General features: G+C 33.8%; 2 protein-coding genes across 6 annotated transcripts; both read left to right on the forward strand.

The window, feature by feature from the left end:
- The first annotated feature begins 1,493 nt into the window (after window positions 1–1,493).
- Window positions 1,494–4,794, forward strand: LOC7467969 (UBP1-associated protein 2A). 3 transcript variants are annotated; one of them, XR_002978973.2, is made up of 3 exons: window positions 1,494–3,069; window positions 4,081–4,281; window positions 4,488–4,794. XR_002978973.2 is itself a non-coding variant. In XM_024589979.2 (2 exons), the coding sequence occupies exon 1, from the start codon at window positions 1,630–1,632 to the stop codon at window positions 3,067–3,069; it is 1,440 nt and encodes a 479-aa protein (XP_024445747.2). In that variant the 5' UTR covers window positions 1,494–1,629; the 3' UTR covers window positions 4,488–4,794. The 3 variants fall into 3 exon arrangements, 1 of the variants encoding a protein (XP_024445747.2); XR_002978976.2 differs by having other exon boundaries at window positions 4,081–4,237; XM_024589979.2 differs by lacking the exon at window positions 4,081–4,281.
- Window positions 4,795–8,921: 4,127 nt separating this feature from the next.
- On the forward strand, window positions 8,922–12,327 carry LOC7467970 (ABSCISIC ACID-INSENSITIVE 5-like protein 2). 3 transcript variants are annotated; one of them, XM_002298253.4, is made up of 4 exons: window positions 8,922–9,062; window positions 9,638–10,311; window positions 10,413–10,484; window positions 11,919–12,327. In XM_002298253.4, the coding sequence occupies exons 2-4, from the start codon at window positions 9,664–9,666 to the stop codon at window positions 11,997–11,999; spliced, it is 801 nt and encodes a 266-aa protein (XP_002298289.3). In that variant the 5' UTR covers window positions 8,922–9,062; window positions 9,638–9,663; the 3' UTR covers window positions 12,000–12,327. The 3 variants fall into 3 exon arrangements, with proteins under 3 accessions (XP_002298289.3, XP_024449589.2, XP_024449588.2); XM_024593821.2 differs by lacking the exon at window positions 11,919–12,327 and adding an exon at window positions 11,445–11,632; XM_024593820.2 differs by having other exon boundaries at window positions 8,942–10,311.
- The last annotated feature ends 1,370 nt before the right edge of the window (window positions 12,328–13,697 follow it).

The following is a 13,697-nucleotide window of genomic DNA, read 5'->3' on the forward strand; positions in this document are numbered from 1 at the left end:
GTCGGCATGTTCATCGGTGAACCCGTCTCTTCGCCGTACGGAGCTGACTTTTTTTAATCTCTCGGTGATTCCGTCGGTAAAAAATACCCGCAATAACCTCCACGTAAGCGAACCACCCTCTTTTTTTGAATTCTCAACATTCCGTCGGTAAATACCGACGGATTGTTTCCGTCGGTATATGCCGATGACCGTACCGACGGATTAAATTCTGTCGGTAATGGCGACCTCAAAATGCCAACGGAATTATTCCGTCGGAAATTCCATTGGTATTAAGCGAGTTTCTGGTAGTGTAGAAGCAACCATATTTAACCCGTGAAACTCTCAATCTAGGACATGAGCTCATGACAACACCATGAAATCCAAATCGAAATAAATTAGGAACCCCAATTCAAATTAACCAAATATTGAAGGTCTAAAATGAAAAATACATTCAACTAAAAAAAATAAAATAAAAAATTGACTTGAGCAAGCTTAGAACGGTAGCCCACGCTATGAAGCAATTCAGACCAATGTTTTTAAAGAAGAAAGAGAAATTTGAGACTCGAGTAATTGACCTGACTAAATTCATTAAGCCGAGATAATTTAAAAGATGATTACAAAATAACAGTGAACAATAAATAAAAAGACTCGAAATAATTCATGTCATTTTCAAAATTAGTGAAAAATCATATAGAAACAAAAAAAAAAAAAAAGAAGCTCATTCTCCAAATACGTCAAATGTTGAAGGATAAAACTAAAAAAACATGAGTTTAAAAAAAATATAAAAAGACCTGAGATAACGCAAGTTATTTTTAAAAGCAAGGAAAAATCATGTACAAAGAAAAAAAATTATGGAGCCCAATATATAATTAAATCAAATGTCAAATGTCAAATGATGAAACTAAAAATATAAGTTTAAAAAAAAAGAAAAAAAGTGAACCTAGACGAATCTTCTAAACCTATGTTAATCTCTCAAATTCACAGCCCATTAAATCTTATACTAGAGGTCAATCAAGAAACTCAATTTAATGTTGAAGGATGAAAATAAAAAAAAAATCAATTTTAAAACTTACCAAGGTTAAAAAATAGCAATCAAAAGAATAAAGATAAAAATATGATACTTAAATATAATAAAGGAGGATGAAATTGTAAAAAGAAAAAAACAATTCTAAAAACTATCCAAAATAAAATAAATAGAAGGGTTGTTGTGAAATGTTGCAAGTGTAAGCATGGAAACTAAGAAAGAAAGAGAAAATGATCTAAAATATACAAAAAAATAATAATTTTATATATATAAAAAATTAAATTATTTGAGAATACAATTTGCACCGCGTTCCTAAATATTTATCTAGCTTTACGATTTAACTGAATTGTATTTTTTAAAATATTTATATTTTTAAATATTTTTAAATTATTTTAATATGATAATATGAAAAATAAATTTAATAAAATATAAAAAATATATTAAAATATATTTTTTAAAGAAAACAACATTTACAAAACCCCAAATTCAACTTTATCTCGATATAAACCAAGTGCAGTTCAACCTTCTTCTCCAATTCCAAAACCCTCTATTGCCTTTGCCTGCACCGCAACGCACCGTCCTTCTTTCCTTTTCTTTCAACTCTCTCAGAAAACACAGTAACAAAAATGGTCAAGAAACGAAAGCCCACTTCCAAACCCCAACAACCATCCTCTTCTAAACAACCCAAAATTGAAAAGCCCCCGCAGCCTCCACCACCTTCCTCAGAAGCCGAAGAAGTAGCAGCAGTGGTAGAGGAGGAGGAGGAGGAGGAGGAGGAGGAGGAGGAGGAGGAAGAAGAAGAAGGAGACAGTTCCTCGTCAGAAACAGAGTCAGGGGATTCAGGATCCGAAGAGGAGGAGGAATCTGAATCTGAATCTGAATCCGAAGAAGAAGAAGAAGAAAGCGAAGATTCTAAACGAGAAACCATAAGCAAAATCTTACAACCCTTCACTAAAGAACTACTTATCAAAATCCTCAAAGAAGCAGCCTCCACTGACCCATGTATCGCCACAGAAATCTTCAACTCCGTCGATTCTGACCCAGTCCACCGCAAAATCTTCGTTCACGGACTCGGTTGGGATGCCCACAACGAAACCCTTATCTCAGTTTTCAAAAAATACGGTGAAATTGAGGAATGCAAGATTGTAACTGATAAGGCTACAGGTCGCTCAAAAGGGTATGGTTTTCTTCTCTTTAAAACGCGAATTGCTGCGCGGAAAGCGCTTAAAGAGCCACAAAAAAAGGTGGGGAATCGAACGGTTTCGTGTCAATTGGCGTCTTTAGGAAAGGGGCAGAATCAGAAACAGGACAATAGCTCTGATGTCAGTTTGAGGAAATTGTACATAGGGAATGTGGGTCCGCAGATTAGTGTGGAGAATCTTAGAGAGTTTTTTGCTCAGTTTGGAGAAATTGAAGATGGGCCATCAGGTTTTGATAAGAGTACTATGAAGTTTAGGGGTTTTGCCTTTATTGTTTATAAGAGTTTAGAGGGGATTAGGAAGGCATTAGAAGAGCCTGTTAAGGTTTTTGAAGGTTTAAAGTTGCAGTGTTCACTATCTACTAAGAATAGCAGTGGTGGTGGTGGTAATGCTAATGTTGCGGAGGCGTCCAGTGCTGGTGCTGGTAACAATGCAGGAGTTGTGCAGGGAAATTTGGGAATTCAGGGTTTATTGAACCAGGGAATGGTGGGGCAGAGTGTGAATCCAACAGGTGCAGTTTTCTTGGGGCAGAATCCTGCTTTGGGGGTTTTGAATCCGGTGCTGGGTCTAGGTGTTGGTGCAGGTGGGATGCTGAATCAGACAGGGTTGAGTCCATTGTTTCCTGGTGGGGTTTCGCAGCCTTTGAACAGAGTTGGGAATGTTGGTCCTTCTATTGGATTGGGTGCAGGATTTACCACACAGCATGGGATTAATACTATAAGCAACAGTATGATTGGTAGTTATAATTCTCAGGCTGCTTTGCAGGGATTGGGTGCTTATCAGAGTTCTCAATTGAGTCAGCCTTCTGCATCAGCAGCAAGGTCTCAGGCTGGCATTGGATCTGTGCCGAGTTATTTTGGGCGCTAGGTGAGACATCTGGTGGATCCTTGTGATATTTCTACCTCTTCTTAGTGCAGTTAGAATAACAGTATGAATTTTACTTTCAGCTTTCTGTGTAACCTGGCTCCTATAGTGTTCGAGGTTTTGACAATCTTCGTAAATTTGTTGTCCCCATTATTAGTGCATGAGACACTTGTCACTGACGTGACTGTAAATTGTATGTCTGGACACATTCACTTGTTTTTATATATATATATATTGACAATGAGAGTATGAATTTAGGGTCCTAGTTGAACTAATAAACACAATGAGAATCGTGCCTTTTGTACTCAACTTTGTTTATACTATGAAATCTGTAATGTTATGGATTGAAGAAGAATAAGAGGAGATGGATTTTTTACTTAATCCAAGGAGAATAAGCTTTGAAATGTAGAAGTTGTTTGCTGGATTTTCTTGTCAGCAGTTTGTTTTTGTCAGCCTTTTGACAATACATGGCTGGAGTTGGAGGAGGAATTTTTGTTTTGATCATTGTGTAAAATGGCAAATGGCATTTGAGATAAAATGAAGGTGATAATTTATGGAGGAGATTGATTTTTGGCAAAAATGGCAAAAAGGGGTAGATTGATCATGAGAGAGTTAGGAGAATATGTGGAGATTAGCTTGTGGGAGAGCTATGATTGATGGGCTAGTTTAATTATGAATGTGATCTGTGATGTGGAAGTAGGATTCTCTTTTGGCACAATGTATGGACCATGGTGTGCTGCTGTATTTCAATTACTACAAGCAATGCATGAAGCCTTGGCTAATTGGTGCCCATATAGATGGACTAGTCCAATATTTACCAGAAAAGATTCGTAACTTGATATCTCATCTTACTATCAGGGATTCGTCTTTAACCTCTTGAATTTCTTGCTCTTTGCAAAGATTCTTTTTGTGGGTTTCTTTATCCACTGAGGTTTAATTTTGGAACCATTCTTTCAATTTATTGATGCTGCAGGTTTTAGAATTTGACTTTTGCTGCAAATGTTATCGTAACAGGAACAGGACGCCAGGGAAATGGGAGATACTGGATTCGAGTTCATAATAACAATACGTACTTGTATTCACTTGTTGGATAAACAAATTGTTCGATAATCTCAAATTAATTGCTAAGGATTCAATTTCAGCAAAAGAGTGTTTCAAGAAGATCCTATCAGTTCGTTAACTTCTGCAGCACATTTCAATTCTTTGTGCACACTTGTAATATATTTGCTTCTGGATGTTCTGTCTTTAATGGATTTGCTTTTTCCTCCTTTGGAATTCTACGCTACATCTCATAAGCAGCTGCTTGATATCTGTTGTTGCATTGCATTTTCTAATAAGCTGGAATCAATTAAACAAGTCTGTCATGGCATTTAATTTGGTTCCATTAAATAATAATCTCTTCTACTGTTTTTATGTTGCAGCCTCGCCGGACACGGATGCAGGTAGCACCATGAGAGAATTTGAGGAGCTGAATAAGACGTTCAAGAGCTGAGCCATAGTATCACCATGGATAGTAGAGTTAAGAAGGGAGGTAGAGTGAAGATGGGCACCGCAGCCTTTGTGCTCCTAGCAATTTGTTTATCAAACAAGTAATGGCTATTGAACACAGATAAACAGTATCAACACAAAGCACTTTGTCTTGAAAGCCCTAACATGAGCACTTTGATATTTTTATTCCTTTTCAAGTACCCTGTTTGAGATTCATCTTATAAATAAGTTATTATTTGATCCCTTTGTTTTTAGTAAAATAATTAAATATATAAACACACACACAACATAGTTCTCTTATATAAGCTATATTATCCTCTTTGCTACCATTCCATTTAAGATTAGGAATAGCAGTAAACGGACTTGTTTTTTACAAGCACATCTCTCCTAGCTTCTATTGAATTTAGAAATAGGTTTGAGTGTACATTTATTTTTGATAATATAGATAAGGGATCTCTTGAATTAATTGAACAATTGAATCTCAAAGACACGAGCTTATATCAATAAAACTAGATGACATGATTGATCAGAAGAAATACTCCAACACTATATAGATTAGACTAGATTATTGGCTTGTGTTAGTTATTGGCTTGTGTAGTTATGCGTCTGATTAATTTTTTTAATATAAAAAATATTTAAGTATTATTACCATGTTTTATAATAATAATAAAAAATTATTATAAATTCAAAATATGATATATAGTAGACTATATATATATTTTTTAGATATTGATACAGTGATGTATTAGTCAAAGTTTGTTTTCAACTATTAAGACAGATAATATATTGGATTAACTCAAGTTAACTTGTCAAATCTTTGACCCCGATTATGAAACTATGATAACCCTATATAAAGCAAATCAAAATAAATTATGAACGTAAATTCCTAATCAATTTAATATTGTGAAGGGTGAAATTAAAAAAAAATATTAAATTAAAAAAAGAACAAAAAACTTCTTAGGTTAACCTACAAAACTAGCAATCCGAGTCATGAGATAGGGATAACTTCATGAAAAGTAAATCAAGGGAAATTACAAAGCTCAATTCTCAATCAACTCAATGTTGAAGGATAAAATAAAATAAAATAAAAAGAAAAAAAAAACTAGTCAACCTAGGCTAACCTGTTAAACTTGCAATCGAGGTTATGATATAAAAAATATAAAACTCGGTTATCAAATAACTTAATATTAAAAAATGAAATTGAAAAAAAAAAGATTGAGTTTTTGAAAGGTAAAATTGAAAGAAAAAATCAATTAAAAATCACCCAAAAATTGAATTAAGTTAGTTAGAATTAACCTGCTTAACTTGTGATTCTAGTCATGAGATAAGAATAACTCCAGTGAAAGCAAATAAAAATAATAATTATGAAGCCAAATTAAAAATATCCAATTAAAAAAGGAAAAAACATAATTAAAGTCAACACAGGCAACCTGCTAAACTCACGACTCGAGTTATTAGATAGAGGTAACCCCATAGAAAACAAATAAAAAAAAATTATGAAGCCCGATTAAAAAAAAAAGAAATAATTAGAGTCAACCCGGGTAACTTGCTAAACTCACGACTCGAGTTATTAGATCGAGATAACCCTATAGAAAACAAATCGAAAAAAATTATGAAGCCCGATTAAAAAAGGAAAAGAAATAATTAGAATTAACCCGGACAACCTACTAAACTTATGACCCGAGTCATTACATCAGGATAACTCTATAGAAAGAAAATTGAAAAAAATACAAAGTCTAATTTCCAACAAATCTAATATTAAACAATAAAATCAAATAAATAAATTCATGAGATAAATATAAAACCTAACATAAACAAATTGACAAAAAAACTAAAAAAAGTAATATACAAAATACTATTTCAATGAATAATATTTTATAGATGTGATTATAGTCATTTGACTGCATCCTTTAATGTTTTATTAAATAAATAAATATAAGATGTTTTTGTGGTGAAATGATGATTAGGATTTTGTTTATTAGTATATTTTTCTTATTCAAGTTTCACTGTAATCCTTAATAATTTATAATTAGGATCAAAATAATATTTTTTTATAATTTATTTTTTATTTTTAACATCAACACATTAAAAAAACACTTAAAAATCATTAATTTAATATTTTCAAGAAAAAAATAATTTTAAAAGAAAAAACTACCTTAAAACCAAACAGGTACCAAATGATTAGTCATGTCTAGTTACATCCTTTCCCGCAAAGACTTAATTCTAATTTCCAACCAGTAGCTATTTTGGGCATTTAGGTGTTTACACAAATTATAATATTCATACAAATTATAATATTCATTAGCAAATTAGTTGGGGGTAATAATTTTTTTTCCTTTTTAAATATACAGCAAAACAACCAAAATATTATTAGAAATAAAAAAATAAAAATTAGCGTCAAAGAGCAATTTAGTATTTTCACAATGATTTTTTTATTATTATTAATTTAGTTGAGGGCAATTTGATATTTAATCAAATATATATAAAAAACAAAGTGAAACAACCAAAATGTTCATAAAAGCAAAAAATTTAAAACTAGTGTCAAGGGGTTTTTCATCTTTTCGCAATGAGTTTTTTGTTATTATCATGTTAGCTTAGGGGCAGTTTGGTATTTGATCAAATATAAAAGAAATAAAAATAAAAATACAAAAATATAAGGGTTGGGGCATGTGTGACGCCTCCCGATATCCAAAAATGTCCTCCCGCTATGTCGTTGAAAGCGTCATCGTGTTCTCTTCTTGGTAGTGCGGCGCATGTAAGCGATGGTGGTTTGGTTTGTTGTCGGTTGACCTTTTTTTCTCTCTTCTCTCCTGAAAATTATAACTTAGCCCTATTTGTTGTTGGTATTTCAACTTGAATCCTTATTCTTTTGATTTTTAATTTTTATTCTTGGTTTTTTTGTAGAAATTTTATTTGTTTTTAATTTCACTATTCAATCCCAATTTGCCAAATATTATTTTTTTTAATTTGGTCTTCATTCTTTTGATTATTTTAGGCCTTTTTTTAAATTGAATTTTCTTTAAAATTTCACCCTTCAATTAAAAATAAAATTTATTTTGTATTTCATTTTTTATCCCCGTTCTTTTAATTATTATTTTTTTGTTTTGGATTTTCTTATGTAATTAATATTATTTTTCCAAGTTAATCTTTCAAAACTGAATTAGCTAGGAACTGAGCTTCATGGTTTTTCTAGATAGAATACTTTCGATCTAATATCCTAGGTCACAGGTTTAAAAAGTTAACATGTGTTGATATCTTTTTCTGTTACTTATTCTTTTTTCATCTCTGTGATTTTTTATGTTTTCTTTTCTACTAGGTTATCTCAATCTCATGACATTGGTTGTGTTTTGGTGGATTAACCTGAGTTAGCTTGTCCTTTATTCCATGAGTTACAGATTTGTTATGCTAACTTGGATTGAATTTAGCTAGTTTTTTTTGTTATTTTTTTATTATCAAATTTCATCATTTTATATTTAATGGTTTGAGAATTGAGTTACATTATTTGTTTATTTTTACAATTCCCCCCCTATGTTATTGTTATAATTGTTTTTTAAAATTTAGTTCATTTACGATCATCATTTGTTTTTTGATCATTTGATTAAAATAAAATTAACTTATTTAACCTAGTTTATTCTATAAATCAAGTCAATTTTTTTTTTTATAAACCGTGTTTACAACCATCTAAATATCGTTTTTAACATAAAAAAAAGTTTCATAGCATAATGTGGATATACGACTAGTTTTTTCTAAATCAAAGGATACTTATTAACCATGACAATATAGTAGCAACATTTCTTGTCCAATCTAGGACCTTTTACATTATTATAAACTCTAAGAACTAAAATGGACTCCTATGTTTGTGTAAGGAGTATGTGAGCAAACTTATAAAACTTGGTCCGTCCATAATTTGATCTAAGATTCAGGTTATGATTTATGAGTTAGGTGAATTAATTTAAAAAAATATTTTTCAAAAATATTTTTAAAAAATAAAAAAATATATTTAAAAAAAATTAAATATCAAATCAAGTTTTAACAAGGTTTTAAAAAAAATTAAAAAATTAAATTAGATTTTAACATGATTGTGAGTTAATCCACCTAGTCAATTAAATTAAATTTAATTAAATTTAATCTCAATATAATTTAATATAAAACTCAACTCGAAATAAATTTGAAGTGGCGAGTCCATCCTGGCCAGGGAGTTGTAACAATTAATGGGAGATGAGTGTATGGTATAATTTCTCCATAATAATAAAACCCAATCGGACTCGGCCAGGCTAGTCGAATGTCGAATTTTTTTTTAACGAGCCCAAGTGGCAAAAGCCCACAGGTTAGGGTCTTGTCTTTTTTGTCTGTTCCTATAAAACGCAAAAGTGATACGTGGAATTCTGACGTGACAACAACTCAACAAAAAAAAAAAAAAAACATTTTTTTTCCTCGTTCAGGTCCTCTGTTTCTCTGATTCAGAGTGCCACCCAGATCATCTGAAGTACTAAATCCTTTTCCTCCAGGTATTATTATAATTATTTTTAGTTTTAGTTTCTACGCGGTTGATTGATTGTATGATTGATGTGAGCGATTTATTCTCTTCTTGAGGAAAGTTAAACCCTTGTTTGGTTTGCGAGAAAAAGGAGGGAAAAAATATGAAAATGAAAAATCTACTGGAAAGTTTGTGTTTTGGGTATTTCTTTGAATATTTAAATTCTGGGTTTCCCTTCTTGGAACTGGAGAGGAGAGGAGAGGAGCATTTGGGATTTAAAAAGTGGGTTTTTGTTATTGTTTTTAATGAGTTTGTTTTTTTTTTAGCTATTCATTTATGGGATTGCATTAGTAAATGCTGCTTTTCAAAGTTAAAGTTTTGAGGCTTAACGAAAAAAAATGGGTTTTTTGAATTGGTAGGTTTTATGGGTTAGCTTAGCAGATTCATGAGTGTTTTTTATTTTTTGAAGAAGGACAGTGGGATTACTTTCTAGATGGAAAAATGGAGGATATTAAGATGATAAGTGTTTTAGGGTTTTTGGGAGTTGTTTAGTGACTTTGGGTTTTGCCGTTTTTTTTTCCGTTTCTTTTTTTAATGTGGAGATAGGTTTGGGGTTAAGAGTTTGATGGTGAATGGGGGTTCAAACGATGGCATCGCAAAGCAATGGCCAACAATCTCATATGCAGCCGTGTCAATTGATGAGGCAAACCTCGTGGTATAACCTCACTCTCAACGAAGTTGAAAACCAAATGGGAAATTTAGGGAAGCCCTTGTGTAGCATGAACCTTGATGAGCTTCTTAAAAATGTATGGAGCACCGAAGCAAATCAATCGATGGGAATGGATAGTGAAAGTACAGCAACATCTTCTCTTCAACGTCAGGCTAGTTTCACATTGGCTAGGGCATTGAGTGGGAAGACAGTGGCTCAAGTCTGGAAAGAGATTCAAGAAGGGCAGAAGAAGAGGTTTGGTCAGGAAATGAAAGTTCAGGAAAGAGAGCAGACACTTGGCGAAACAACTTTGGAGGATTTTTTGGTACAAGCAGGACTTTTTGCCGAAGCAACTATAAGCCCTTCTTTGGATTTGGTTACTGTTGCTGCAGTGACTCCGCAATGTTTTCCACAGAATATGGTCCTCTCCTCATCCCCTTCAACTGGCACGTTATCTGACTCTACGACATCGGGATGGAACAGGGATGCCCCTGAGAAGAGTACTGAGAGGAGGCTCAAGAGAAAGATCAAGAACAGGGAATCTGCTGCCCGTTCTCGAGCTAGAAAACAGGTAGGCTTTTAAACAGCTTCCATTTGTCTTCAGGGTTTTACTGTACCGTGGACATCTATTTGCTTACCCATGTCCTTAAAACTGAATTTGCAAACATGCAGGCCTATCATAATGAGTTGGTGAGCAAGGTTTCACGTTTAGAGGAGGAGAATATAAAGCTCAAGAAAGAGAAGGTAGGAAGGATATTTCATTTTAATCAAGCTGTTTTCTATTTCTTTTTCCGTGAACACTTGTCAACCACTCCAAGAGGAAAGATGAAAGAAATGGCCAAATGATTAAATGCCCCCACTGAATTGGAACTAGTGTTCCAAATTTTTAATTTCGGCCCAGTTCGGATTGATATATATTCTGAACTATTTTAATAGAGATGATGCACTCGGTAGAGAGGACTAGGTAGTAATGATATTTGGTCTTGATCATAACTGTTAGGAGCAAGGCTTAAGTAAGTTGACAGTAGTTGGAAAAGCCATATTTTATCCATCTCTAGATGTAACCTGACAAGCTGCATGTTGTCGGGTGCTAGTCATTCTAATGCTGTGCTATTGTTTTGGTTCTCCTTGTCATGTTAATTATGACAAAAATCTGTTTTTTTCACATTATGGTCAATTTGAGGAAACATTTGCACGGCACACACACGCGTTGAGAGAAAGAGAGACGGTCACGTCAGTTGTTGGTAGTTAAACAATATGAAAAAAATTTTTAAAAAAAATCCGGCTAACACTGCTCCTTGAGATGTTGATCAATCATATCTCAGGTGTGACTCCTAAAAACCGTAGGTTTTGGTGGATAGTTAGACTGTACTTCCATTCATTCATTATACTCCATTAATCTTCCACAATTAAATCTAGAAGTAGATCTGATTTCAGCCAGCTTTCCCATCAATTCCCTCTAGTTAAGCCAGTGTTCAAAGGCCCTGAACTCAACCCTAACAAGCTGTGCTGGTTTAGTGGGATTTGGAGTTTGACTGGTATTTTGAAGAGGTCACCTAACTGGTTGAGGGACATAGATAGACTTTGCTAAATATTTTTTCATTTGGCTGAATAATTTAATCAGCCAAGCAGGGCAGTAATTAAATAATACATTCCTTGGGACTTGTTACATTTGTGTAGAAAAATGTTCGCTTTTTGTTGCAGAATCTTGTTGACGGTTGCTGTTGGACCTGAATACTGGATAGAAGGTGGCAAGTTTTAGCTTTATAAGATGCTGTAATTTATAATGCCAACCAGAGTACATTAAAGTATTTGTGTTTGAGTAGCGTATACAAACCTTATTCCACAAGTCTAATATCACTCAAAAATTATCTTTTGATTCTTTTACTAAACATTTTCTTTGATAAAGCTTATGCAAATTTCATTTAATTGTAAAGTTTTCTTTCTATATTTGTTTTTTAGTGCCTTCTTGCTGCAAGAACCCTGGAACTGGATTAAAATAGTCAAATTCTCTTTTCTGCATCGATGAAATTTGGCACTATAAGCATTAGGCTATCAAGTCGATGGTAGCTCTATCTTAGATAAATGAGTACTTTACATTGAAGCAACGGTTTTGTCCTACAAGGAGTTTTGCATCCTGATTTTTCTCGCTTTCTATTTGAATTTCTTTGTTTCTAGGAATTTGAGAAGAAGTTCCCAATTGAACCTTCACCTGAACAGAAATATCAGCTTAGAAGAACGAGTTCTGCTGCTTTCTGACATACATCTCTCTATGTGAAAGATTTGTAGTTGATCAAGCGTTATTGCTAGCCTCCTGGGTTTGTGTGGAAAATGCTGTGGAAATTCATCACAATGCTGCTTCACCGCTGCTGCTACTGTTGTGATTCCACCTAGCCCGCCATTAGCTTTCATCATATGTACATTCAAGATGATCTTGGTATTTTATACAGCACCATATGTGCAATGTTTATAACTTTATATGTCTAGGCTCCGACTTTGAGAAAGAATTGTGTCTCACCCGTGTATTAGATTGTGAGAATTTTAAGACATGGACATCATTAACTTAATTGTAACCAATTTCTCGAAATTTCTTTGTCTCTGCCCTCTTTCTCTGCCCGGATCAGACTTCAACTTTGATATTGCCGAATGTGTAATGCATTGATATTCATGTCATTCTCACAGTGCTTGGAGCTTTATGGGCTGGTCGATCTTGTCAGGATTTCCAAATTTACAACGTCAAAAGCTGATGGCAGATTCTGGAGTCCAGCCATTGTTTTTTTGGTCTGCAAGTCTCTTCTGGAAGAGGGATTTTGTATTTGTTAAAGCAATCGTCGGATAATATTAATTTTGTAATATTAATTGTTTACAATTTTGTTGCCGAAAGGCCTCTTAACCTTTGGCAGGCATCATTAAATCTTTGCATGTAATAGAAGCCTTTCTGCACCCGCAAGATAAATCGTCAAAAGCCAATTTCCAAGCCCTTCAGTCAGCGCAGGAAGTAAAACTAAACTTTCAGTCTGGCTATAAAACAGTTCACAGTGGCATCGTTCTCGAAATCCCAGTTCTATCTATCTTCCTTGAAAAACATCGTCTTCTTGGGCTATACAATACTGCAAATCTGGGAGAGTTCAAGCCCAGAAAAAAGTAATGATTCTGAAGGTTCACATAACATCCTGTACACTCTAAGAGCAGCCATCTTTTATGCGAAAATACTATTGCTAAGGGAATGCTTTCAACATCATGTTGCCCATGCGCCACGTGAATTTGGATTCAAATTGAGGGGAACGCAGAAAGTACGTTTTGTAAAAGCCAATCCCTTAGCTCCAATTTTTAATCCATGCTTTCCTTTTTCTGAACAAACCCTAGATATAGCACCAGCAATGAACAAGGCGCTCGATTTGCTTGTGGCTGACACTTTCACCTGATGAATGTTGAATGCTTCGGATACTATGGTGTTTAGCATCTAAGGAATCATAATACAGTACTCAGACTAAGGCTCGAATCGTAGGTTAGATGGGTCAATTCGTAGATCATTGAATCAACCTGGATCTAAATTTTCCAAACAAGTCAAAAGTAAATCTGACCACAGCCGAGCTACGAGTCAACAATTCACCGAATCGACCTCGAAGAATGAGCAAGGTTTGATAAGAATGCTAAGAACATTCGTATTCATAGCACTCCTCATTTCTTCACCTAACAGAGTCGATTGACAGCCTTATCCGAACTCATCAATGTGGGAAAACGTATGAACACCCTCATGCCAATAAATGGATAAAAAGTAAGAAGAGACAAACAATTACTTCAGAAGACAGGAAAAGCTAGAAAAGGAAGAAGAAGATAAGAATTTGCTGGGGATAAGCTCAACATCATCTAAACATGTCCCTGTCATCTTGAACTTTTTTTAGTGCCAGATTTCAACTTATTTTTAATCTGCATGTCTCTTATAAAGTAGGTATA

The sequence above is a fragment of the Populus trichocarpa genome, chromosome 1 (genome assembly GCF_000002775.5).
Source record: "Populus trichocarpa isolate Nisqually-1 chromosome 1, P.trichocarpa_v4.1, whole genome shotgun sequence".
Classification (NCBI taxonomy): domain Eukaryota; kingdom Viridiplantae; phylum Streptophyta; class Magnoliopsida; order Malpighiales; family Salicaceae; genus Populus; species Populus trichocarpa.